Here is a 27,353-nt window from a genome sequence, read left to right as displayed (position 1 = left end):
AAAAGGAACCGGAATAGAGGACCGATCGGAATAAAAATGCATCATGCAAACAAGCCAATCGGAATATGATGATCAGATTGAGCTCAATCAGAATGAAATTGTAATCCGAAAGAGGGGTGGTTTATGTCAATTTATAATCCGATCAGCGTGTATGTAAACGCTTGTCAGGATCAAGTTATTCTAAATGTGGCAAAATAACCTGAGTGTGCAGTTGTGCCTGACATAAGCCTTACGTATTTCCACATTGTTCAGTGGCGGAAATACATCGGGAAGCAAAACTGTCTGTGTTCCAGATACAACCACCTTTCTACTTGAAACATTTAAAGAGCTCAAAATTATTATTTATTCAGTAACATTTCAACCGTAACTAGAACCTGGTGCAAGTCCAGCCTGGCCCTCGGAAGACAAATGAACTCGTACAATACTGCTTTGTTTTTCAGCAAAGATGGAAATAATTCTGTGTTTTTAATTTTTTTTATTTAGGGAAATCGGATAACTGTGTGTGTCAGAGTGGTTCTATTCTGAATAAAGCCAGGTGCGTAAACACACACATTATGATCTGATTAATTGATTGTGTGCCCATATAAACGATACAATCCTATTATTTTTTGTCTTTTAATCCGAATACATTTCAATCCGATTTTAACATTTTGTGCATGTAAACATAGCTAGTAATACAAAATACACTGCAATTTGTAGCTAAAGTCCTATGAACTTCAATCTGTTACTTTGTTCGATGTGTAATGTGAACTTCCTGTCTAGTGCAAGTGTAGGTTTCAAAGTAAAGCTCTTCTGGATCCACTGCTGGCTGAAGGTTATTCTGCTGGTAACTAACAACCATTAATAAAGTGTATTTATTAGGAGACAGTAAGTGTCAACTCTCCTGCACTAGAGAACACAAAACAATACAGGGTGCACATGAGTTCGATTGTAGCTGTTAATATGATACAAGATTTATTTGAGCTCCTCCTCAAGGCTCAAGTGACCTGATGAGGTCTCTGTTGCACACCCACTGTTCAGCTCTTGACACACACACACACAAATGCGGCTCCTGCAGCTTCTCAATAATTACTAAAATATGCTAACAAACAATACAGAAACCTGGCTAGTACTTTGCTGAAGAGGAAGGGCAGTGATGGTTAAAAAAGGCTGGCAGTAAAATCTCAGAGTCTGACTGCCAAGCACGTTCGGGATCCCGGGGTGGTTGATTAGATTGAAAACGGATGGGAAAGTTTACACCACTTAAAGAACAAGTGATGATAGATGCGTGTGTGTGTGTGTGTGTGTGTGTGTGTGTGTGTGTGTGTATGAGAGTTAAAGAGTAAAATATAGATGGGACAGCTGCAGCAACCAGTTTAAAGGCATTTGCAGTTTTATAGTGGAACACTATCTGTGCCCCTTGTTGAATGTGACACTGCGATTTACAAACTTCCTGCAGCCATCTTAAGATGCCATTGCTAAGCCCACTCTCAGACCGTATCGTCTTACTGCTCTGATTCACAAGCTAATGTGATACACTTATCAGAAAGCTTTTTTTTTATAATCACACTCACTCTTTAAGTATGTAGAGGCTTAAAGGAGATAAACACTAATACAAAGAAATTTAAACACTTAGCTCATAAATCTAGTAAAAGAGCACAAGATGACAGCTTCTTCGTCAGACAATGCCCTACCAGGCATCAAAGTACCCCTTCCTCTAATCCATCCAGACTCCAACCCATAGCTGTAAGGCCCTTATAAAAAGGCTAAGGTACCGTAAAATGTCTGGAAAAGTGATTATAAATAATGGCTGCCATACAAGACAAAATGCAAATAAAATGGGACGCAGAGGATGTTACAGTAATATTGTAAACGAGAAACCGAACCAGATTCTGATCTACAAACGCTGATGTGCTCTTCTAAAAACGGTCCAATTGGTACACATGTCTGCTGCAGGCAGGAACTTGATATCTGCGTTATTTTCTTTGCAGTTGCAAAGAAAAACAGAGTTACTGAACCATGGAAAGAACAGAGAAAAATAAAATACATTCTTAAAATTATGGGGAAGAAAATTCTTTTGTCTCACTTGGATATGGAGCAGCCAGAGACCGTTCTGTGAGAAAGCACATTGTGGAAATACTGCTGGACTATTGTGTGGCTTTCCACCAAAGCCACTTCCCTTGAGTTAGGAACTAAAGGGAGCAGAGCCTGAGAAGGGCACTTGGGACAAATGGTGAAAATGGAGGCAGGGGCCTGAGGGTTGGGGCCACATGAGGCCACTGAGTGGAAGGAGATGAAGCAAATAACACAGAAAAGAAAAACCTTTACATTTTTTTTAAAACTGTCATTTTTACAAAACCTCTGGACCTAATTAAGCTCCAAATGAGTGAGGAAGGTTCCAGTAATGACACAGGTCAGCCTTGTGCTCTGATGATATGGTGTGAATAGGAAATTGATGTTGAAAACAAGAATTAGCCTTGTGCAAAATGATGGAAATTGATTTTATTTTAGAAACAAGAGCAGCATATTGCAGATATTACTATGGCACATTGCTAAGTAACTATGTCAGGATAATAAAAAGTGCTTTATTACTATTTATTGCAATCCTTCTGGAAGGAGTCCATCTGTTCTGTTTGTAGTGGTCTGTTATGACTATGCCTGGGTTGTAAGGTTGCCGTACAATTTTAATTGAGGACTCTGCTTTGTTTCAGCGCTGGCCCTGCAGGTCACTCCACAACAGGCCTGCCTGTTAGCCTTGACCCAATGAAACTGGAGAATTATTACAAAAAAATGCATTTTGGTCACAGAAGAACAGAGCCTTTTAACATCTCTGAATACTGCTGAATAAAATGCTGTCATACTACTAAATCAAACATTTATTTTCAATTAACGCTGAGCAGACAAGTTTGTGTTTAGCTTTATACAATATACAATATTTTCTCCCCACAACAAGATTCCTTCACAAAAACTACATTTCCATCAGTAAAATAAGCAAAGACACTAATTTTCATTTAGCACTTTAAAGCTAGCGTTAATGCAGTGGATAGAAATCCTGCTGTTAGATCAGCTGAGACAAGAAAACCAGCTTCATCTTTTTACAGCTGAGACCAAAGCATAAGGGATTGGTGGGGACCGGGATTGAACGCCACTCCTGAAGGCCAACATTTGTTTCCACAAAAATAGTAAGTTGCAGCATGTCCCACTAACTCAAAAAGGAGCCCTAAATGGCCTTTCATTTTAGCAGTCTTAAGTTTTATTTATGACTAAAATAAGCAGCAGGAATAGGGAACAATGACTTGTGCTATGATGACGCCACAGACCAAACTTGACAAATCAGTAAACAGTCAGTCAAGCTTCAGTGATGTCACTGAGTGAAAACCAAGGTAATAAACTTCAAGCCAGAACAATCATTTCATGGCGTATTTTTATACAGCTTGTTTAATTTTATTTTCCACAGGTAAAAGACCACAGCTGTTTTTAGAAAAACATCAGCTATTTTTTTTTTCACCTGGCACTGAGTTCCTGCACGCATGTAAAATCATGAGAGAACCTCGTGTCTCCAGAGGCCAGTATATGAGTCAGCACAGCTAAGCAAAGCAGAGCCATGATACTGGATCTAAAGCCAGCGTGTGTGTCTATGGAAGTGCGTACAGAGAATAAACATCTGGGTGGGGAGCTAGACCCAGATGAAGTCTTGGCAGGTGTCACCACTCAAGTTTTACCATGTTTTCATGGGCATCACTTCACACAAATATCCTGGCTACCAGAAACAGTGCTGAGAGCTGAGATCTGGGAAATGATGAGGACCAAACACTGGTATCCTCTTAGTCACAATTTACACCAAACAGAAAGGCAATTCCCTTCTGAAAATCGTATTACTGCTGGCGGACAACCCGAATCAGTTTCATGAAATCTGCTCCGTTTCTCAAATTAACTCATATTTCATCTGGGACAAAAGAGCTTTTAACGTATTCTGTGATTGTGCACATTTTGAATGATTTCTAATGCTACCTCTCAGTAGGAGTTACATACAAGCCTTACAAAACAGTTTGAGGCAATATCCAAACCTCTCCATAATTCTCCGAAGGACACCATTATCTAAATGTAGAAAGTATATAGTTGAAATTGAACTTTAAACCTAAAGAACCATATCAGTGATTCGTTGATCAGTTGATATATAAACGTCCTTGTCCAACAATGAGAGACGTAACTTTCAACCATCGCGTCTCAAGAAAATGACTCTTTTACTTCTGATAATCAGTGGCTTCTTAGATCTAGGAACCGTGATCTTTGGAATTAAAAATAAAAAGAGGCAAATTAAAGAAGCCCAAATACCAACTACGTTTTTCTTATCTGCCATTGAGTGGCAAAAGATTCCCAACAGACAGACAGTCTGGGTGCTGCACAGAAGGACATTATATTTATGTGATTTTAAGTTCCTCAACTTCTAAATAAAAGTTAACACAGTTTCTCTTTCAAGTCACTGTTAGAATGCATAGGGCCCTGGTTCGCAGAAGGGCAGTATAAATGTGTGTGTCCAATGTGTCGGGTACATCTGCAGTTTAGCTCCAACAAAGTAAGTTTCAAAACAAACGCAGCAGATAACGCAACTGATTCACTGGTAAATCAGAGGAATATAAAACTTCTTATGAGAGCACGTCCAGTGAGGTGATACGAAACAAGGGTTTGGTATATCTGCAGGTTTATTTGTGAACCACAGCAACAGAATTGTGACGCACGAGGTCCTAAGAACGTTTTTATAAAGATGCTGAGCACAGTAAAATTATGTAGGTTGTATGTCTGCAACATTTTCCTCCAGAACAAAGGTTTGTGGGAAAGTGTTAGATCCATGTTTGGGGTATCGTTGCGCCTGCGTGTGTTAAAGAGCTGACTTTGTGCAGCTGACTGTTTAAATTATACTTCATCCCGTTTTAAAAACTTAATTGTGTAGACAATATCCAAATGAATCATAGCGATAAAAGAGAAAGATGAATCATCAAAATAAAATGTGTTTTTTCTCCTTTTTTTACGTCCTCAACGAGAAAACTTGTTCTGAGAGGATGCAAAATAAAATAAATGTCCAACTGGTCAGATCTTTTAGGTACCAGCCCAGTGGGGCTGACTGACAGAGGTCATTTTCACCCATCAGGAGAGATGTATCATAAACTGTCTGTACCTGTTGCCAGCTGAGCACTGCAGTGTCCATGGTGTGGATGGCATACTGGCTAATATTGAGGAACATGGGATCCACAAACACGTCAACAGCTAAGGAGGTGTTCTGGGGGCAGCTGATTGCTGTCGCCTGTCCCTAAAAAGAAAAATATAAAGTTTCAAATTAACATGCCTTGAGTTTTTTTTCCTGAACAATTGAAATATTTGAGCAGAGTTTTGCTGAGCTAACCCGCAGTGCACAGGACTGGAGAAACTGCAGGTGGGTTAGGTTTCGGTACTCCAGTAGTTTGCAGTCCAGCTGGGTGGAAAAGCTCATCTCCTGACAGCGACGAGGTCCGTTGTTCCACTGACGCACGAAGACCTGGGGCTCCCGAGAACCAATCACCATGAACTCTTGTTCTTGAGGTAACTTCCTGTCTGGCAGGAAGGGATGAAGTTTCCTTGATGGAACTGCATGAAAGAAAAAACATTTCAACTTAAAGATCATCAAACACATGTTCAGCTATAAAACAATCTCAAACAGAGCAAAATTGTTATTTGAATGTTCCAAATAAATTTAAGTGCAAATGTAATAGAACTGAACCAACTACCAATCAACACTCAGAAATTTGAAAGGCTATAATCTGAGACACAACATGGGTCTTGGTTAATTCAAGTCTAATCATATATGTTTATTCTCCACAGGTGCAGTAGTTTCCGACTCATTTTCAGGAGAACAGAAAAAAACAAGGAAATGCAGAAATACAACAATGTCTGCATTTGAGTTTTGTATAAGAAGATGAGTTGTTGACAAGAGAAACCGTAACCCTTCCAGTCACACAGCAGGCTTCAACGTACAATACCTTGCAAAAATAATGATAACCCTTAAACTTCTTTCACATTTTGTCACATTTTAGCCACAAACTTCATTGGGATTTATGTGATAGACCAACATAATGTAGCACATAACAGTGAAAGGAAAATAATAGTTGTTTTTCTACACATGAAGATAATAGGTACGTAATAAAGTATGTCATTTGTATCACTTTCTTGGGTCAACACTTTGTGGAACTGACTTTCACTGAAATTATAGCCAAGTCTTTTGGAGTAAGTTTCCATCGGCTTTGAACATCCCAACACAAAAATACGGACACATCGCTTTTCAAGTCGTGATTCATAAATTCAGGGATGTGCCTCGCTCTCAAGGTGTGTGTGTGTGTATGTGTGTGTGTGGGCCAGGGCTGGGGGGGTCGAACACTTCCCATACAACCCAGTCAGGTTGTATGGGAAATGTCTATAAACATCGCTTTTAAAGTCCTGATTCACATTTGGATTTAGATGGGGACTTTAACTGGACCATTTTGACAAATGAATGTGCTTTTGTGTAAACTGTAACATTGTAGCTCTGACTGTATGCTCATGGTTGTTGTCCTGCTCTAAAGTGAACCTCTGTCCCAATATCAAGTGTTAAGCAGCCTCTTCCGCTGCAATTTTCGTTCCATGCATTTTCCTGTCGACAACAGCTTTCTTTTTCCTGATAAGAAAAAATATTTCCAAACCGTGACGCCAACACCTTTACAGTTTATCAGAGCAATGGTGTGTTCAACGTAATGTGCAGCGTTAGTTTTCTACCAAACCTTTCATGCAGCATGTAGGTCAAACGTTCAGTTTTGGTCTCACCTGACCAGAGAACCTTCTTTCACATCTTAACCTCTTAAGACCCAAGAATTGTAGTCTGAACATAGGCTTTTTATACCTAAAAATGATCACTTTCTCTTTAAACATATTTTTATCTGTCCCCTGGCAAACCTGTTATTGAGGTTTACAACTAATCAAACATTTGTTTAAAGAGGAACACATTTTTTCAGCCTTTTTTCAGGTGTCTAAAACATATGTTTGGACCAAGACTCTCAGGTCTTAAGCTGTTAAATGTCAGATTTATGGAGCAAATGTTCAACAGCTCCACAGGATCTGTGCAGCTGCACCAGAGGACCTCTTAGCTGCTTCTCTAGTTCATGCAGCTCCTGGCGACATTCAAAGCTTTAGATTTAGTTTCATAAGCAAACCCTGCTTTACACTTCTCCACGAAGTTATGGCTGACCTGTCTGCTGGGCTCCTTGGTCCTCATTCTGCTGTTTAACCCATGATGCCTTCACAAAAAAGCTGGATTTATACTGAGAACACACGGGTGAACTCTATGTACTAAATAGCCTGAAGGCAACTGCCTGCACTGGATTTTAAGTGGGCTAGTAGAGTAAAGGAGGCAAAATACAAACACTGGGCCAATATTTTTGATTTTTATAAGCAAAGAAATTTGTAAAAATATCAATCATTTTAACTTTATTTTACAACTATTCACTACTTTGTGTTTGTTGATCTGCAATATTGACTGCAATAAATTACATTGAAGTTTCTGGCTATAACATGAGAAAATATGAAAACGCTCAGGAGGCGTGAATTCTTTTGCAAAGCATATAACTGTTACCAAATTGTTAAACTGTAGTTTAGGTAATGAACATTAGATGACCAAAAAGCAGAGAAAACAAGTGTTTCCCCAGATTTTTACAATTAGGGACAATTTTTGGTGAGACAGGAAACTTGGTGATGCAGTACTGTTTATTCCAGCTTACCTGTACCCAGCTGCTCAAGGTGATGGCAAAGGTGAACCTCCAGCTGTGCTAGTTGTAAGGACACACCCAATGATGGGACAAACCAGGGAGCGAAACAGGAATCCACACGGGTACAGGCTGCCAGTGCTATTGGGGACACCAACTGGTCACATGGGAGCTGGGACCCACACTCACTGTCTGAACTGGAGAGGAGAAACGTTGGTTCAATAAAACAGCTAATCATGATGATGAAAATCACATACTGCTTAATCAGCATGTAGATATTTCCAGTGAAAGTAATAGAGATATATTTAAAAGACAATTCTCATAACTGGCCATTTGCAAAGAAACAGTTGGAGATTTCTCTAAATCAATCTGTGCAATAACATAAAAAGTATTAGTTCATCTATTAAGGAATATGGAATAAAAATAACATTCATACATCTTTTAAAAGAATTGTGTGAGATCTTCACATATATCAAGACAAACACCAGGGCTGTTCAGGAATCCTGGACTGAAATAGACAATAATGTAGAAAGGGCCTCCTCACTGTCCAGGGTTGTTAGGTAAATGATTACAGCCAGAGTTTCCAGGAAAACCCCTTGGTGGACATTAATTGCAAGTCAGGTTGATGATGTTGAACTGGAAGGAGTTGAAATGAATGTCCATTTGTTCCATAATTTGCTGCTACCATGATCCACTTTGAGAGGAAAAACTCTAAAGAAGTGAAAAATGCGGGTCCAGCAGAGCGCTCCTTAAAAAGATAACCATCATATGTTGACAATTTTCATTACTTCCAGTTGGCAGGGCAGCCAAGTTATTTTTCTGCTGGAAACTAAAGTATGGCAGATGAAATGAGGGGGTAAGGAAAGGGGAATCAGTTTTGATCAAAAAAGACAAATAATTTAAACATAAAGGAAATGTAGTGTTTGGGGTATGATTGTAATGAAATACAGATGTTTATTTGACTTTACACAGTATATGGTCCTGAAGAGAGATCTGTGTTGAAGTTGCTTAAACCACACATAATGTGGACTTGGCACTTCTTTTATACAAAAGCTTCTCTAAATCCCAAAAGGAAGTAAAAATGGAAATGAAAGAAAAAAAGAATGAAGATAAGAAAAGAAACACAGAAGAAAATGCCAGATTAAAAAGCAGAAACTTTTCTAAAACCCCAGAGAAGTAACAGAAGGCTAAGGCAGACACAAGGGAAATGAGTAAAGAAACCAGTGGCAGCAAGAAGAATGAAGTAAGAAAACGCTCTGTGAAGTGTAAGAGTTCGGTAAGATCCAGCCCAGGCCAGCCTGGGCTAAGAAAGGCCTAACGGCTCACGAGTCAACCTAAAGGGGGTTTGACTCGTTGTGCTTCCCCTGAGCTTCCCGTCGATTAGATACACTCAAGGTAAGCAGGAAGGAATCCGGATGGACCCTGACAGGCACTTGGTGTGCTGGGAAATCTCATTAGGCCTATCTGAACGCCTTCCAAGCCCGCTCCCTGCTCCTGCACACCAGATGTGGGGCGAGGGACACATTTTAGATCTTTGTGCTCTGCAGTCTGGGAGCACTATGCCTCTGTTTTTCCTCACAGAGACTGTATAACCACACATACCTGATGTACGTTCTAATAAGCTCCTTTCTAAGGTTGGGTGTACTCATTTATCAAACACAGCTAGAGATGCATACACTAAATATGTTTGTACTCTGCAGCACGTCTCGTCTTACAGACCCCAGCTTAAAACCGAGGTCTAACCATGAGCCATGGAATCTCACAATATTAAATGCCACTCTGGAAGTGTGCATGTTAAGCTTGACATCTCATTTTATCTGTGTTTAAGACCTTTATTTTGAAGGAAATAAGTTGCCTTGTTGTCCTAATGGGGTTGATCATTTAAGGTTGCACTCGGTTTCAAAAAGCACTGAAGAAACCCCCCCCACCACGTATAAATATGTTATAGGAAAAAGAAACATCAACAGAACAACAGAGAAAATATGAATGATCTGCTAGCCACTATTACCGGTAAAGTTGGCAGTTTAAAATGTATTTTTATTTATGAAAACACAAAGAAGGTTTTGTCATTTGGACCCCCTTAGAATAAACCAAGCATACAAAAATTCTCCATATATGAGCAAGACAAACACAGACAGTGTTATTCTCCACAGAGAACACAGTTTGTAACCTGTGGAATTAGACTAAAAGGGATGATGTTAAAATTTAATATAGTCAGAGCCCCCCCCCCCCCCCCCCCCCCAACACCAAAAAAAAAACAATACTATAAACAATAAAGGAAAAACAAAAAACGGTAGCAATAAAACATCAGAAACAGGAACAGTTATTCAGTTATGTTTTCTCTAATGAGAAAAGATGAAATCCGACTCAGGAGAGGACTCTTTCCAATCAGACACAGACGTCAACATACAGTCACATGTTTTATAGCAAAGCAGCGTTAGCCTCACCTCTGCTCATCTCCTCCTTCTCCGTTATGGTTGAGCACGATCCTCCAGAGGTCGGAGGCCACCAGCTCTTTCTGCTGATCGGTGAGGCTGAGACTAGGCAGCTGCAGCTGGCAGGCACAGCTTTCTGACAGGCTGAACTCCCGGTATGGGACAAAGGCCTGCTGGAGCTCGTCCCAGTACTCCAGACTGCATGGTACCTGAAAGCAATGAAACGCTAATTTACATAACTTCCAACAGCAACTCTTAAATATGCATCTTATTTAGGTGCGTAATTTTAGGTATGCTCACTGTTTATTCTTTTTTTTTTTTTTTTTCACTGTTTATTCTAAGATTGGCATTTGGTTTATTGTTGAGCTCTGTAGCTAATGTAATTGTATGAACATCTATACTTTCAAATGTTTTTTTTTTGTCCACCCACAAAAAAACCAAACAACAAAAAATAAGTTGCAAAGATTAATTCCCAATTTAATATAATGTACTTACAATGTGAAAAAGAGTACAACCAGCAGTCTGAACCAAACAATGGCTGCTGAATGTCTGGAAAAGCTCTATTATATTTAATGAGTTTGGAAAAAGGCAACCTTCTGCTAACCTAATAGTGTTTGTTAATCCAAAATTGCTGCCCCACCCAAATTTCAGGAAACAGTTGACACAGTAAACATAAATAACAAAATAAAATGATCACATCTGTTCACTAATAAAAGTGTCTGAATTTAGATTTTTTTTGTGGATTTTTAGGAGTTGTGTAGGCCTCCTAAGATCAATGTTTCAACAGAGAGGGGCACCAGACACAGGAGTGTGTCTGCATGGTTTTAAACTTTTGGCTTCCATGTGACTTCATGCTTTTCTCTAATATGATACTTAAAGATTCTCCTCAAGGCACAGCTCTATGTGCTTGTGGCCAATCAGAGCTTGGTTTGTCATTCTTCAACCAATCAGATTAATGGATGCAACCTCTCAATCAAAGTCCCATTCCTGGCAGCTAAGCTGCACTGGTGGGAATGTCACTCAAACCAACAAATGCAGATGAAGAAAATTTCCCAGGAGAGAAACTGTGGTCATTTATTTACAATATAATTATTTCACAAGGCTTTTGCTGGAGGAATACAGCAGATAAAGGAACTTGTGCCAGACCAATCAGACTTAAGAATGACTGTGGGTGGATTTATGTTCAAGTAGTTTATAGTTATAATAGTAGTTTATAGTGCTGTATTCCCTGACCTCTAGTTTGCTCCTCTAAACAATTTTATGACCAATTTCCACCGTTTCAACCTTCATTATGAGTAGCACATACAATCCCTTAAGCAAGATGGTCTATCATAGTTCTTACTTTGCCCTTTTTTCTTCCATATAGTCAGACAGTATGTAATAAACAAAACAAAGAAAAATGTTAAAGATGGCAAACAGTTTAGAGACAGTTTTGAGAGACGAGGAAATGCCTCTGACAAAACACTAAACTGCACTTTTCTTTTGTTTCTTAAATATCCAGTTCCAAAACCAGAGATAAATCTACATTTCTAACTGAAACGCAAATATAAAATGTCACTTTTAAAGCACAATTTCAGATATCCATCATCAAGTTTGCTAGAGAACATTTTAGAAATATTTTTCCTCTTAAACTAAAACACTTTTAACATTTGTTATTCTCACAGACATTGTCATCTATAACCATTGCAATGTCTATTAAACAACCACAACTTTTGGAAAATCAAGACCCAGGACTAATTATTCCTTTCAAACAAACAGATCTTTATAACTACCTTTGATGTAACCATTGTAAACATGTAATTGTTACAACTCTACAGGTAGGCCTACTACAGCTTTTTGGATTCTTGCAGTTACAGATTAAATATTAAAAACTGCCGTGGACTGCTGAACATCAAACACTGCTACTTTCAGGACCCTTACAGGAATAGATTAGGATGTATTCAAGGATTTCAGGATCTGTTAAAAAGGGTTATAAGCAGATCGCATCTTATCTGGAGTAAATACCTTTGCTAATGAACAGATTACTTGGATTTAAGCTAAAGGCTAGTCCAAGAGAGGCCAAGACCAAAGCTGACTTCCCCTCACAATAATTCACCTCAAATCAAAATAGTAGTACACCTGTCCCGTCAGTGGTACTCAAACTGTGTTCAAACAGCCGTATATATATATATATATATATATATATATATATATATATATATATATATATATATATATATATATATATATATATATATACGCACACTGCAGCATTTTACCTTTAAATCCCCTCTACTCAGAAACACCTGATCTGCTCTCAGTGTGTGTTTAATACAGAACAATCATTAGGGCTGCATCAACTACAGCCCTTTTATTGCCTTAAGTCGACAAAAACTATCTACAAGTTCTCATCTAGTCAAAATAAATGAATAAATAAATGACAGCACTTTGACAGCAGACCACCAACACAGAAGGAATGCAACTCATCTCCACCATAACAGTGCGTGGCCAGATGCCTAATACTTGACAGTCATCAGTGCTGAAAAGCTGTGGCCGGTTTTCACACTGAATAACAACAGCTTCTGCTCATGTTCTCCTTTAAAGAAGATGTGATGAATGGGAGGGCTCCATGCCAAATAGATGTGTGCCGTTCTGCTGTGTGAACTAAAGCAGCTTCACACGTTCCCTTGACCGCCTACACAGCGTTGCTACTGATGGATCAAAAGTGGCAGAGCGCTCCTAAGAACACACCTGAAGAACAGCAGGCAGTCGGGAATAACTGTGTGTGTGTGTGTGTGTGTGTGTGTGTGTGTTAACAAGCGAATTGTTCACCGCAGGTACAGAGCTCCTTGGACAACTACCAAACCCTTGGGAATGTTGCCCCCCCCCCACACACACACACACACACTTGTCAGGCGGATGAGGTAAGTGAAGCTTACATCATGTATGAACTGTCACACAGGTTTCCTAGAATCAACTCCTCCTAATTGTACCTGACAGAGTTGTGCACCCGCAATCCCAACACCGAGCCACCAGAGCGGAAACTCACTGGATCCCTTCTGAGAAATCCCAGAGCTGCTTTGCTAAAGCACCGTGCAATGCTCCTTCTCTGCACCTGCGATATCCTATACATATGACGACATGGATATTTAAGGCATATATGGCACAGCGAAATACATGTGCATGGCTGAATGTGCGTCATGTTTCTGTCCACTTGCAGTTCTGGCTGTGGAAAGAAAGTCGAGATGAATGACGACCAAATCACAGTTGGAAGGGAGGTGGAAAAGGTTTGGGAGGTGAGCGCACCTGACAGACATCCAACGGATTGTATATATGTATATATCCAAGAGCAGGACTATTCCAGCTCTGTGAAAGACAAAGGAAATCATATGTGTATACACAGGTGTGCGTTTGTGTGCAAGTACATGATGCAGCGTGGGCAGTGTCAGTTTCCTCTGCCTGATTGAGTGTGTACCTTATCTGAAAAACAATATGCAAGGCTGAATAGCTGACATTCCCCCAGCTGGATGAGTCCAATCTGTGTTTCCCTCAAACATTCAACAAAGTGAGCCTGGCAGCTAGACCTTGGGCAAAATATCAGTCAAAATCAGGTCTAAAGTGTTTTGGGTCTCATTTTGGGAGGGGGAGGGGAGGGGGGGTTCAAAGGCCTTGAAAACCATGTTGAGGATTTTTTAAGTAGTTAAATATTCCAAACTGTGTACAAATATTTTCAAACTCCGAAGTGTTGGCAGCTTACATAAATCTTTCCATTCCTGACACCCAGCTCTGTTTAGGAAAAGCTACAACCTACCACTCTGCTGAGATTTATTTTTCTGGATATGTTTGAACAATCCCAGCTCCTCAGAAGGTTAACTAAAGGCAGGCACTCTAAAGCAAATACACAACAGGACCAAATTATTTCAAGTTCTGAGTTTGGCCAAAGTGCGATGGCTGCTAAATTTCAAAACTGTTTCTGCAACTGAAGACTCCCTCAGCTCGCTCTGAGATCGTAGCTGCTGACAACCACAACATCGTGTGCCATTATTTTTATTAACAATATCAACACTGCTATTATGTTGTTTCTCTTATGCCTATATGCCTAAAAAATCCACAGCGAGCTACCTCTTATCAGCTAAAAGACAAATTGAATTGACATTGTCTTGAGCAAATGTTTATTCAGTAAATGCAATGAAAATTGTTCTGAATATGACTCCAGCTATGCTGTCTCATATGGGCTGATATATGTTAACATTAATCAGTGTGGAAAATCAGGAACAAGCCCACGCTGAGTCAAGCTATTATTTTTGTTGTTTTTCCTCCTAAAAGCCAAACTGGAAACTGGAAAAGAAGTCGAGTTTTTGGTGGATGAGGTGTAGAAGCTCCAGATCAAATTAACCACATGGAAAGTCTTTTATTTTTACAGTGCATTAGTTGGGACTAAAGCAGGTCTGCTTGAGCACTGTCCTTCTAAAATAATAGTTATCTTGGCTGTGAGACCACCTTGCTCATTCTGGTTCAACGCGTTTATCTGAAGCGACAAATCCCACGATCTCACATCAGAGTCCGACTCCCGACAACAAGCACGGGACCAAACAGCGTAAAAAAAGCGAACACCAATCAAAATAAAAACGTGTGTCGTAGGCGGTAAGCTTGGGGGTAGAAGTGTGTTTCTCATAAAAAAAACGGGACAGAAAGAGCAGCTCCTAAAATGGTCATAGCTGCAGCTTTCTGGATCATAGCGGGACATCTTTATTGTATCTGTCTCAGGCGAGCATGGCCTCGGTTGCAGCACAGCTTAGCTGGCACATGAAAGGCAAGCCTGACACTGCCATGCATAAAATCAGCAGCGGGGGAGCAGCTGCTGTGACGTTTGTCTGAAAAAGTCAGAGCAGTTTGGAAACTTTTTGAGCAGCAAGTGGATGATAAAGCTAACCCGTCTGCACACAGAACAAAGCTGTGTGGGTAAAAGTCACCCAAATGAAGACAGAACGTAGTCTGCACAATTCTGATGAACGCAGCTCCTTGCTCTCTTTTTAGCTTCTTCCATCTCCTCCTCTTTCCCCAAGTTGGGGTCAGGCTGATCCAGCCTGCGTTTCCTCCAGTGGACGCTCACGACGCAACCCACAGGTGGAAAGCTGTGGGTCTGTTGGGTTCTAGCTGAACCCCAGCTAGCCAACATAGTGATGTTGCTGCCTTTATGCTGGATACAAGAAACAGCACGGGCAGCAAGCTGACTTTGAGTAATGGAAGGTGGTTTGACTTTCCCCTCTGAGATACTGGAACCAGCTGGGAAACCACAACTATTTAAATGCAGGAAATCTTGATTTTATAAAATGTTAATACGATCTGCTCTGGGGACAGGCAAGCAGCAAGGCAAGAAGTGAAGCCCCCCATTCAGCCCCTCTCCTGCTCATCTATTACATACGGCTGAGAGGAGAACTACAACAAAGAAGGAGAGGGAGGCAGTGTCTGGAAATGACAAGGACAGAAAAATAGGTGACAAGGAGGTTGAGTGGCACAACAAAGTGAGTGTCCATTTAATTGTTCGCATGCTATCCCTCCTACCCCCACTTATAATAAACATGCTGTCTACATGGCATGCTATAAAATGACCAGACAGTCTAATGCTAATTTCCTTTCTCTTTATTGCAGATTACTTCTCTTTCCCTACCTTTACAGTTTCCATTTCTTCACATCTATCAGTTTCCACCATCAAATGGCTTCATGGTAACTTTATAGGCCTGAGAAAATCAGAGTGCTGTTTCTCCCTCTCAAGGTTCCCTCTCAGCACCGAGATGAAGATAAATATATGAAACTCCATTAGAGCAAAAACTTAGCAGTTACTGTGTAATTATGGACACTTGCTCTTTTTTTAAATTAGATAAATCTGGGATCCAAAGAACTACAAGATAATATAACTTACTAGGAAATATGGTGCACTTCTATTAACTATGCAGAAATAGCTTGAGCTTAGAATAATATAATCATAAAGTGGTAAAAACATACCATATTTTATTTATTTTTGAATATAATTTTAATAACTTTAAAAAGAATGACAGTTGTAAAGTTTTATCCATTATGTAATATTTGGCCTTCATTAAAACCGTACGTGTGGCTAAACTATCAGTGCATTTCCAGATGAAGACACTGTCCCTGCAGTGAAACATGGCGGTGGCAGCGTCATGCAGTGGGGATTCTGTTCAGCAGCAACAGGGAAGCTGATCAGAGCACTAAACACAGGGCAACCCTGAAAAACTTTAAACTTGGGTGCAACGATCCTCAGGTCAAATTTATTCATCCAGGTCTGCTCCACTGTACACTTAACGGCAAAGTCTGTCTCATGTAAGAGTTTTCATTTGCATCTGCCCACTGTGGTCTGCCAGGACTCAGATGTTTGTGTCAGGGTGACTCTGCCCACTGACAGTAACACTCCCATTCTAAGGGTGATACAAAACACACAGAAAATAAGAAAAGGACGAGTCAAATCTCGAGAGCAACTCAGATTCAAAACTGCATCGATATCTTTGATAGAAAGAAGTTTATTCTCCTGCTTTGATTCTTTTCTTCTTCTCCTCTGAGTAGCCAGTGTACAAACCAACATCCCCATCCAGGAGGTGATGGAGAAAACTGTACGTATTTGAGTTAAACCCTCAACTGAGAACAGATTGGATCAATGAATATTTCTTCGTTAAAATGGCCCAGTTAAAGTCCAGGCATTAATCCAATTGAGAATCAGGGGCAAGAAGACTTGGCTGTTCAGATGATCTCCAATCTGTCCAACCTGACAGCCTTTCAGCTGTTTTGCAAAACTCAATTTTCAGTCTCTGCTGTGAAAAGCCAGTTGAGAGCAAACACAAAATACTTGCAGCTGTAGTGGCAACAAAAGCTGCTTCTACAAAAACCTGACTAAAAATGGACGCCACATCTTCAGATTGTTCTTTTGAAATTGCTGAACAGTGATGGACCTGTGACCTGTTTAGGGCATATCCAGCCCCTCACCCAATGACTGCTAGGCACTAACCCAGCTTTTCCTTCGCTACATGCTCATCACTCTAATGGCCGAAAGGCTAGATAAAAAGCAAGGCGTCATAAAAGCATGGTTTGGATATTTACAGGTGTGCAACAAAGATAATGAGGTAGTCGATTCATGACTGATGCCTGGTTGGAGCCCAGGTTCCTAGTTTCACTCAAAACTTGCACAGCGTAAATGTATTTATTATTAGCTGTTTTCTTTGTTCAGTGTTGTCCATTTTCCATATTAGTGTTGCCTCTCTCAAAAAAAAGAAAAGAAAAAAAAAAGATATCTACTTCTAATTCCCATATCAATGGCTTTCAGTAATAGCTTTGTGCCTGGAGTGTCATCTTTTCAGCACCGTGCCGCTTACACTCCCATTACCTGGCTCCTTTTAACAGAATTGTCACATCCAATAACTATTTGACAGAAGACAAGAGAAGAAAGATATGGAAACCACATGTTAATCAAACTCCTTTTCCAATACTTCTGCCTCTATGATGTGCACAGCCATACAAAAATGTTTGTTAACTATAAACAAATGATGAGGCAAATAACGAAAGGCTGGCACTACACGCTGCTTCAGTGTTGCAGATGTTTTTCTGTGTATGGGGGAGTATCTGCACACTACTTTATCAGCCAGAAAAGATAAAGTCAAAATCAATCTGCTTCAAATTTCATTGGTGAGTGACAAACATCTTTTGCTAAATCCTCTCATAGATCTTGTACCGATACTTCTGTTGGCCTTGGAGGAACAAATTAGTGTTTTTTTCTCCCCCGTCACTGAATCTTTATCTCTTCAAATGTTCCTTTGTGTTATCAACTCACATTACCCAACCTAATCTTATCCTTACTATAACTACGTCTTATACTTCCTCCCCCTACTAAACACATCAGCTCCCATCATTCCTTACTGTAACCCAATACGCGGCCAATCAGCTAGAGGCTTTAGCATTTTGCTCACTGCAGTCGTTACAGCTGTGGGGGCCTCCCTCAAAAGTCACACAGCTGCAGCACCTTCCAATGTCCTGCCTCTCTGGGGCCGGCACACATAAACAGAGTGAACATCTGCACCGTAGGTGGATTGACTGTGGGAGTCCGAAAAGAACCAGGGAGATAAGCAACGATGAAAAGCAGAAGGAAAGAATGAGGGAACGTAACTTAACATAAGGAACAGATCATATCATGTAAAAATAGCCACAAAGAGGCAGAACAAGCAATAAGATTAGGTCTGTCTTTCATTTCAAGACAAAAATAATATCAAGCTATTTTATTATAATATGAATGTTGATAACAATACGTGAATTAATTATAATTAATACGAGCCATGATAAACAAAACTTTGCTGTTGAATTTCTTTAACTGTCAAACACCCTAAGAAACAATATAGTACTGCTACAATGTACTATTTTACTCTAATCAAATCTTCTATCTCTGTTTTAATGAATTCTTGTATCTTATCACAACAATCCAGACATGAATAAACCATCGGCTGGACTACAGCTTATAAATAAAGCTAAATTCAGCAATAACAATAACAAAAATCTGAAAAGAAAAAGGGCATTTATTAATTTGAAAAACATGATTTACATACAGTACAATGCTAGGAAAAATGGAAAGTTTAAAAAATGTGTTTAACTGTTGCTATGACAGCATCGTGTTATGGCTTCAGGGGGGAAAAAAAATATGGAGAGGAGTTTAAAAGAACAAATTGGGATCCATCCTTTATTTAAAGCAATTATCTGGACAGTGAGGCAGTGGGTAAAAAGACAGGAGATGAGTGATAGGAGGAAAACAAGGATGTTCTAACCCCCACCGAGGCCCTGCAGGCTCAGTAGCTGCAACGAACTGCCAAAATATAACCTCATCTGGGGTTGAAGGCACCTGGCTATTCACACCAGAGCAGGGAATGACTTCCACAGCTGTCTGAGCATGTATTACAAGTTTGGAGAGACAGCAGAGGTCTCGGTCATTCAGTAACACGACTCCTGACAAGGGAATCACAATGGCATCCAGCCCAGATCTAAAACCGTTTACTTCTCTTTCAGTGCAGGTGATGTTAGGCAGGGCTCTGGGAGAGGGACGCATGGATTCTCTTCTCGTCTTACTTCGTCTAACCCCAACCTAGCAGCAGACATCCCAATACAACTGAAGCAATAAATATACACATGCAACACGTAGCTGCTTGATAAATCACCAGCCTCACTTTCTTGGAGTTTTACAGTAAAAAGCTGCAATGGGGTTCATGTGAAAAGCAGAAAGGGAGAAGACGAGTGTTTGAGCCGGAGATGCATGAGAGCTCTTTTTACCTGTAGGACGTCTCCCAGGTAAGCTGTGCTTATTTCAGGGTCCTCAGTGGTGTTGAAGGGGACGGGCGTTATCCTGACAAAGGTAAGGACACGCGGTTCAGGGTATCTCCACAGCATCACCCCCGGACTCTCTTCTGTCTCACTGTAAAACACCACCTCATGGGCTCCTGGCAGTTTTTGAGACCCTGAAAGACAATATGATAACAATGACACTAATGTCAAAACACAAAAAGCCAAAAGAAATGTCATTAAGCAGTAAGGAAAGAAAGTGAAGATCTTAGAGATGCCCCATGTCCATCAGCTGACACACTTCACTGTGCTTCACTCCACAAAGACCCACAAGAATAGTATTAATGACCACATTGGGGGGGGGGGGGGGGGGGGGGTTGGGTGTAGGCAAAATGGTTAGAGAAGGCAGATGCATGGCAAATCATCTAGAATCAGAAGATGAAAAAAATCTGATGCAGAAGGTCTCATGGAGTAAGAACCTGAAGATTTTAAGATTTAGTTTAAATTACAGTCTATAAGAACTTCAAGTGACAGATTCAGCTACAGTTATCAGTGAAGATTAAGGCTGTCCTGTGATGTGGGCCAGGTTGTGTTTGTAATTTTGTCAAAATGGTCAGAATCTAGCATTGAATACAAACAGGGCCTGACAATGATCCTTTATAGCATGGGTGACAGGAAGCTCTCTGCTGAGCACAGGGTTTAACACTCCTGGCAGCGAGCAACCTTGGGTCACGAAAAGTTTGGAACATCTAAAAAGAAGCTTTTCCTGAAGCCTACTTCAAGACAGAAAGGAAAGCCAAACTACGGTCAGGCTGGACACCGGAGGAAGAAAATCATGGAACATTGACACCTAACCTAAAATCTGAATTTACAGACTTAAAACCCTTGAAACATCTAAAATACTTTGTCAGGATTTCTGGTTGAACGTTTCTCCAAATTGTTTCTGTTCTTGCTTTCTGTGAGAAGTCCTCGCGATAGGGATTAGCCAAGAGTCTTGCACAGTGCTGCAAAGAAGGAAAAAGAAATGTGGAAACCCAGTTTCTGCATTTTCTGAATGTTTACGTGTGTCAGAAACTCTGCATAAACAAAGGACCTCAGTAAACATTTTTGCTATTCTGTAAACATCGATTGATTAAACTGTGCCAAGCACCTGCAACAGCTGGAGAGCAGCGGGTCTAAACTCCGGAGTGATGTTTGACTTACATCTTAGCTGCTGTTTGGGATTCGTGTTTATCCAGGAAAGAGGGAAAAAAGGCAAAGAGGGAACCGCTGCTTTGTCTGCCCCCCCCCAACCCACCCCCCAGGGTGCAAACACACACTCTGCCGTGGCTGGGTTTCTTCTTCATGTCAAGCAGCAGGGCCTTTTCACCGGTAACCTCAGACTAGTTAAACAATGTGGACAAAGAAAACAACAAAGTTATTGTTACTTGTGTGCGCTGAATCCCTAAGGGTGAAGTGAGTCACCGTCTCACTCCTCCTCTGAGTGAGACAGTGACTCTCCCCATCCTCTCCAACCACCTTTCTCCTACACTTTGTTCATGCAAGCCCGCCATCTTTGAATTAGGCCCTAGGGGACCCGTAGCCCGTCTCTGTACTTTGGGGCACTGACTTTTCTCACTGTTGACAACATGTTGCAGACAGACTGTCCTCTTGGTTCCAGTTCACCACTGTAGGTTCTTCAGCCTCAGCCAGAATATTAAATGCATCAAAGAGCAGTGGAACAGTGCAACAAACAAAGCCTCAACCACAGCTGACAGAGTGGATGGCTGGTCCTCAGCCAGAGAGAAGTTTGATCCTCTGTGTACGTTGCTGCGAGTGTCTCTGTGTGTATTTGTGAGTGTGCGCGCGTGCACAAAGCACAAAGAAAGGGAATAAACACAAAGTTAGTCAGAGTGGAAACAGGCGGACATGCCTGATGAAACGTCTTTTAACGGAGAGCTTTGATCCAACTCGCTTTTAAGCTAATGGCCATTTTAAGTGACTTTTAACTTATTCCCTTTTTGCTTGTGCACTTCCTTTTAAACGTAATAATAATCGGGAATTATTTTTGTTTCAAAATTAAAAATGCTGGACAATAGAAGATGAGAGGTAACGCACGCTCCCGTATTAATATCACTCTGACTCCTGAACATTGCAGGATTCCCACTGTTCCCTGAGAAAAGAAGGCCTCATACAGCAACTGTGGAAATGTTGACAACTCTAATCGACTCTTTATCTTTACATAAAAGCGTTAGGATCAATAGAGTGACCTGAAAAACTATTCTATCCACCCCTCATCCAAAAGTGAAGAAAGTATGGCACAGCTGCAAACCTACCAAGACCTTGCCGCCCACTAATCATTAATAATGTCACTAATAATAAGTAGCCATGAGGTCATGGCGACTCTGGGGGAGCAGCAAACATACAAAACTCAGGTGGGGGGATCTACTGACAGGATAACCACGAGTTGGCCACCAAATATGGCTTTTATGGAAGACTGGCAAAAAGAAAGTGATAGTTGAGAGAAACCCATGCAGAGGACACATCAAATAGGTGGAAGAAGGTGCTCTGGTCAGATGACACCAAAGTTGAGCTCTCTGCCTACATGGAGAACTTGGTGTGAGGCACAAACCTAATATTGCAAATAACAATATTGACATCATCATCCCTACTGGAAGCAAGGTGGTGGCAGCATTAGCTGTGGAGATGCTTTTTTTCAGCAGGGAAAAGGAAGCTGGTCAGTTTATAGGTGGATGGATGGAGCTATGTAGAGGGCTATCATGGAAGAAAGACTTGAAACTGGGGCCAAGCTTCACCATCCAGCAGGATAACAATGCTCAAACACACTCAGCCAGAACTACTTAGAACAAAAATATAATCATCCATATTAGAACGGCCCAATCAAAGTCTAGATCTAAAGCCAATTGATGTTGTCTGAACATCTCTTAAAAACCATTTGCCCTTTTTCCTTCAGCTTCACATTTTTACTCCTTTTGTTGTTTCATAAAATGTAATCCAAAGAAAACACATAAAATATTGTGGTTATAACATTAAAAACATGAAAAGTTTGAAAGAGAATGGATGCTTTTGCAAGGCACTTCCCCATTATTGCTTAGTGTGGGAATATTTACCTGAGTCCTGAATGTACTGAAAATTTCCAGTGCGCAGGTCATCTGAGCTGTGCTCTGTCCTGGGGGAGGGCGCTACCGGAGAGGGAGGAGGCTGGGTATGGCAGGCCTTTCCCTTAGACCAGCTATTGTTTGACTCCTCTCTGTGGAGATGGAGGTAATTACGAAGATGCTCTTCCACCAGCATCAGGCAGTTCAAATGTTCCTGGCCCCAAAAAACCTGTTTGAAAGAACAAGAGAGAGTTGATTGTCTGTGAAAGGAATGCCAACATATAAAACCAGATACGGGCGTAGGGAAGGGAGTTCTCCTGATCAAAGGTACAGAAGAACCCAGGCTTATAGTTATTTTCATAAAACACGGATGAGCTGCATCAAAGCCTTTGCCACAGCAAGAAGTCAAGAAGTGAGGTTGGCCTCCACCTCACCCTTTCAAAACCTCACAGAGATTACACAACACAGCCTGATATTCTCCTCATTCACCCATGGCATTCCCCTCCATATGCTGCACAGTGAGTGTGCCTGAGACCTGAACCGAGGGTTAGGAATCTTTGAGTCAAGGACTTCACACACAGCGCTGTCCACCACTTAGTAACTTGCAGGAGTTGGTTGTAACTAAACTCTAAAAACAGGAAAATTTGGGGATTTTTTTTCCTCCCCAAGTTTCTGGAAACAGAGCCCTAAAAGAAAAAAAAAAATCGGAAGGAATTCCAGTGGTTTTGGTACAGCAATTGATCAAAACACCACAAACTGTAACATTTGGAAAGGGAAATGTATGATTACATATTAAGTGTTGAGTTGGAAGTGATTTTCCTGTTAATGGACATGCAATAAAAGCATTACGGAAACCTGAACATGAGCAAGGGTGTTCCCCCTGTAGAAGTAATGTGGAATATTACTTAGAGAAAAATGTGAACATTTAGGCACTTTGAAAAAGGGACTTTTCAGTGTGTGCATTATGTAACTTCTCACAGGAAAAAGGAACATAAGATAACCTCCCACTATAAATAGATTTAGAATATTCCACTACTTAACCAGAAGATGTGACTCAAAACTAAAGAAGTCACCGCTTCAGTCCTAAGGAGACCAAAACCACTGCTGAAATAAAACACAGCATCAGATTTAGGAGTTGTCAGCTTGTAGATGTGATTCAAGATTGACATTTAGGAAGAAGAGTGGTCTAGCTTGAATAACTTCACAGAAACATTTAGTGAGAGACTCTCACTCACTCTCACGTTCTACCAGGTGCAGAGGCACTGATCTAACCCTAAACCCCTTGAGCTGAAGTTGGGCTGGGAAATAAATCCTATGATTGAGGGAGATGAACTGATGTCATAGGCACACAAACCTGCAGCAGACCTCCCTTCAGGTCCAGAAGCAGTTTAGGAGGGCCGGGCTCTGGTCCAGGACTGCCGCTGTGCCGGCACCACCGAACTTCAAGGGAGCTGCTGCAGGAAAACGGTCCCAGGAACACGTGGCCCCGGTCCCCTAGTCCTGTTTTCACCAGCGCATCTTTCACTGTCAGCAGCAGAGAGGCAGACTCGACTGGGTCTGAGGAGAAAAATAGAAAGTTCAGATTTTGACTTTTGACACAACACATGTATGGAAACCAACACAGTTTGTTAATAAATTGGCAATTGGACAAAAACAAACAACAAAGAACTATAAGAGTAATTGTCTTTGTTTTTACAGCTTACAGCACCGGTTCTGTGTTAGCAATGTAGTCCAAATACAAGAACCTGGCTGGATAATTGATTTCCTAGAATGACAAGAATAAACCAGCACTGGATGAAACAACTAAACATCTACTCAATCAGGAGGAATCAGAAGGTAACAAACTGAGGGATTAAAGGATTTTCTGTCATTCTGATTAAAAACAAATGTAGTCCTAAGGCTGAAGGTTGTTCATCTGGCAATATAAATCAGCAGGCTGAAACTGCTTCAAGCTGCTAACAGAAGAGAACGTATCTGCTCAAATAAAAACACAGAAGGAGAGTCCTTCTCTCACAGATGACTAATACTATCCTACACTTACTTTCCTGAAACTAAATTTGGGATAGTCAAACAAAACAGAGGCTACACCGACTTCATGTTTTAGAGGTAACTTGTGTTGTGAATTTGCAAATTATATCAGGGAGCCTTAACAGATATCCTGCAAAAGATAAGGTTCCAAAAAAAACAAAAAAAAGAAACAAAAAAGAAAAAAATATCTACACCAAAGACAGAGATGGAAAAATGTAAAGAAAGTAAACAAATAATGAATGTCCTGTTAGTCTTCCAGAAAAAAATAATTTTAAAGAGTATATAAAGAGACATCTGAATATGAAGAATATGTTAGCACTGGACTGTCGAAAGGAAGATCAACTTGCTAACAACACTCTTCAGAGTGGAAGAAATTACTGGAGGACGAGAATTCAGTCTTACCTATTTTCATTAACAGTGGGTTTTTTTCAGAATGACACGAAAAGCACAAAAGCTGTAGGTTGCTTTTAGAAAGAAAAGTGTTTTCTAATGAGGTAGGTCAGCTACAGATGACAGGGAGAAGAACATTTTATCAAAAAGTTCTTCTGCTTCGTTCTTTTGAAGATTATAGAAATGTTGGGAATCTTTTAGGAAATCTCACAGTTAATGTAAGGGTTAACAGAGAATACTCACAGACTGGTTAGTAATACTAACCATGTTATCATGCTAATCCATTCAATCACAAATACGAGATCCTCCAGACCTTTTGAAATCATTGTAATATCCTGTGTGAATGCAGAGCTGTGTAATACCAACTGCTCTCTCTCAAACTGTGTAATGCTCTCTTCTCCTAAAATAAATAACTAATGATTAATAACAGAAAGCAATCTTCTGTATAGTTACAGCAAACATATGAATGATTCACCAATCTAATACATAGTTGTAAATCTTTTTTTTCCCGTTTCAGATATTAAGGTGGATACAGCTGATCATTTTGTAGGAAAACATTTGATATTTTTTGATCTGTTGCGTTTTTAGATGTGTAAAAGAAATACATCTTTTAAGTATGTGACATATGCTGTAATCCTTTTTAGTTAGCTTTAATTTGTACAGATATCTCGGAGACAGATCTGTCAGATTTTTGAGAAATCCTTGTTTTATTTTCCTATAAACATTTTCAAGTCTAGAAAGTTGGGAAAAGTTGTATTTATTGTGTTTTGAGTTGCAATAGAAAAATCTGTACTATCCAAAATTGGCCCCAGCAGAACAGAGCTTTCCGAAATCAGTGATCGGAAATTGGCCCCCAATTAGGAAAACATCTGTTAAACCTGAACGGGTTGCCCTCAAGGGCCAGTCAAAAGGTTCCTTTTTATACTGATATGCATCATGTGGCTAAACCTTAGTGTCTTCAGGAACAAGCGACTTCGCTAGGCTTGGGGTTCACTTGGGGTAAGAAGAGGAAAAATAGGGCTTCAGGGAGCAGGAAAAGGTATATGGAGGAACTGAGGAAGGAGGTGATAAATGACAAGATCAACAGATAGAGACAAAGATGGTGGGAAAAAGTGTGAGAGACAAAACTAAAGGGTTTTAGAAAGAAGTGATGTATGACATTATGAAATGACACACAGGAATACTCTGATCTTTCCAGGCTTTTGGCGGATTGACTCAGAACATCTTATTAAACATGAGAGCGCACTAACACAACAGGACTGATCCAGTGAAAGAGGGCCTTGCTTGTATAAAACAATCTGGGGGAAATCTTACACTGGGATGACTCACGTCTCTCAGGAAAAACACTGTTGATACAAGCTGGCAGTTTACCTGTTAATATCTCCTGGTGATGCAGCACAGGCAGAATTGTTAGGTTACTTATTGGACATTGGGCTTATTTTCATGGGCAGGATTTATTAGACAACCCGAGGGAACTCCCAAACTGGCTCGTTTAATCGGGAACCTTTAACAAATGTATATATAAGCAGGTTTAGGTTTAGTGAAGGCACACAGCGGCACACGAGTAAACACAGAAAAGTACATCCAAATGGCCGCGTACTGTACATGCAGATGTAAAAACAAACAGACTTCACACCCAGGTGAACAAGTGGAAACACATACTCACACATGTGCAGTCTCCCTCCAACACGCAATGAGCAGCAAAACATTTTCTCCTGTCTGTCTCACTGTGCGTCATTTACAGCTCAGTTGACCGCAGCATCCTGGTGCTAACGCCAGCAGCAGCAGCAGCCAGCACGCTCCATAATCAACCAAGCTGGGAGGGGTTTAATGGGGGGGAATCCCTTCCTCTCTAACTTTATTCTTCCCTCCAAGTTAAATAATAGTCAGAGGTAAATTTCTCCATCCTTCCCATATCTGTTTTTCCTTTCTATGACCAACGTACCACCCCAGCTTTCTCCTGAACGATGTGCAGAGAACCAAAACACATGGCTGGTGCACTTTGAAGGGGTGATGTGAATGTGAAGACATAAAGACAAATCGCAAAAGTATTAGAGAAGGGAGTAGGTAACTCCTTTGGGCTTGTCACCCTGTAAAGTATCTTCATTTATCAATTTTCTGTAGCCACTCAGTCTGCAGCTCCCAGATTTGAAGACTTTGACAGCATGGAGCCGATGCACAGGTTGCAGATTCAACTAAGGGCCAAAACTAACATAAGCAACCATGCACAGACACATTCAAACCAAATGGCAGCCAAGCATCCACAGTAAACCTAACCGTTAATATGCATGTCTTTTCGATTATAGGAGGACGACGGCAATTCCAGAATAAATCAGACTTTTGAAGAG

The 27,353-nt window shown here is 40.5% G+C and overlaps 1 protein-coding gene across 1 annotated transcript in view; it reads right to left on the bottom strand.

The window, feature by feature from the left end:
- The window catches only part of LOC105933119 (vacuolar protein sorting-associated protein 13B), a gene marked incomplete at both ends in the record, with an annotated part of 162,027 nt that overhangs the window by 757 nt on the left and 133,917 nt on the right, over positions 1-27,353 (bottom strand). The window contains 7 exon segments of the mRNA XM_012872506.3: positions 5,156-5,287; positions 5,381-5,601; positions 7,761-7,942; positions 10,193-10,389; positions 19,481-19,665; positions 22,600-22,816; positions 23,942-24,144. Of these exon segments, the coding sequence (XP_012727960.2) occupies positions 5,156-5,287; positions 5,381-5,601; positions 7,761-7,942; positions 10,193-10,389; positions 19,481-19,665; positions 22,600-22,816; positions 23,942-24,144 (1,337 nt within the window).

The sequence above is a fragment of the Fundulus heteroclitus genome, chromosome 3 (genome assembly GCF_011125445.2).
Source record: "Fundulus heteroclitus isolate FHET01 chromosome 3, MU-UCD_Fhet_4.1, whole genome shotgun sequence".
In the NCBI taxonomy this organism is placed as follows: Eukaryota; Metazoa; Chordata; class Actinopteri; order Cyprinodontiformes; family Fundulidae; genus Fundulus; species Fundulus heteroclitus.
Note: the sequence above shows the minus strand (reverse complement) of the source record. Positions and strands in the feature narration are given on the sequence as shown.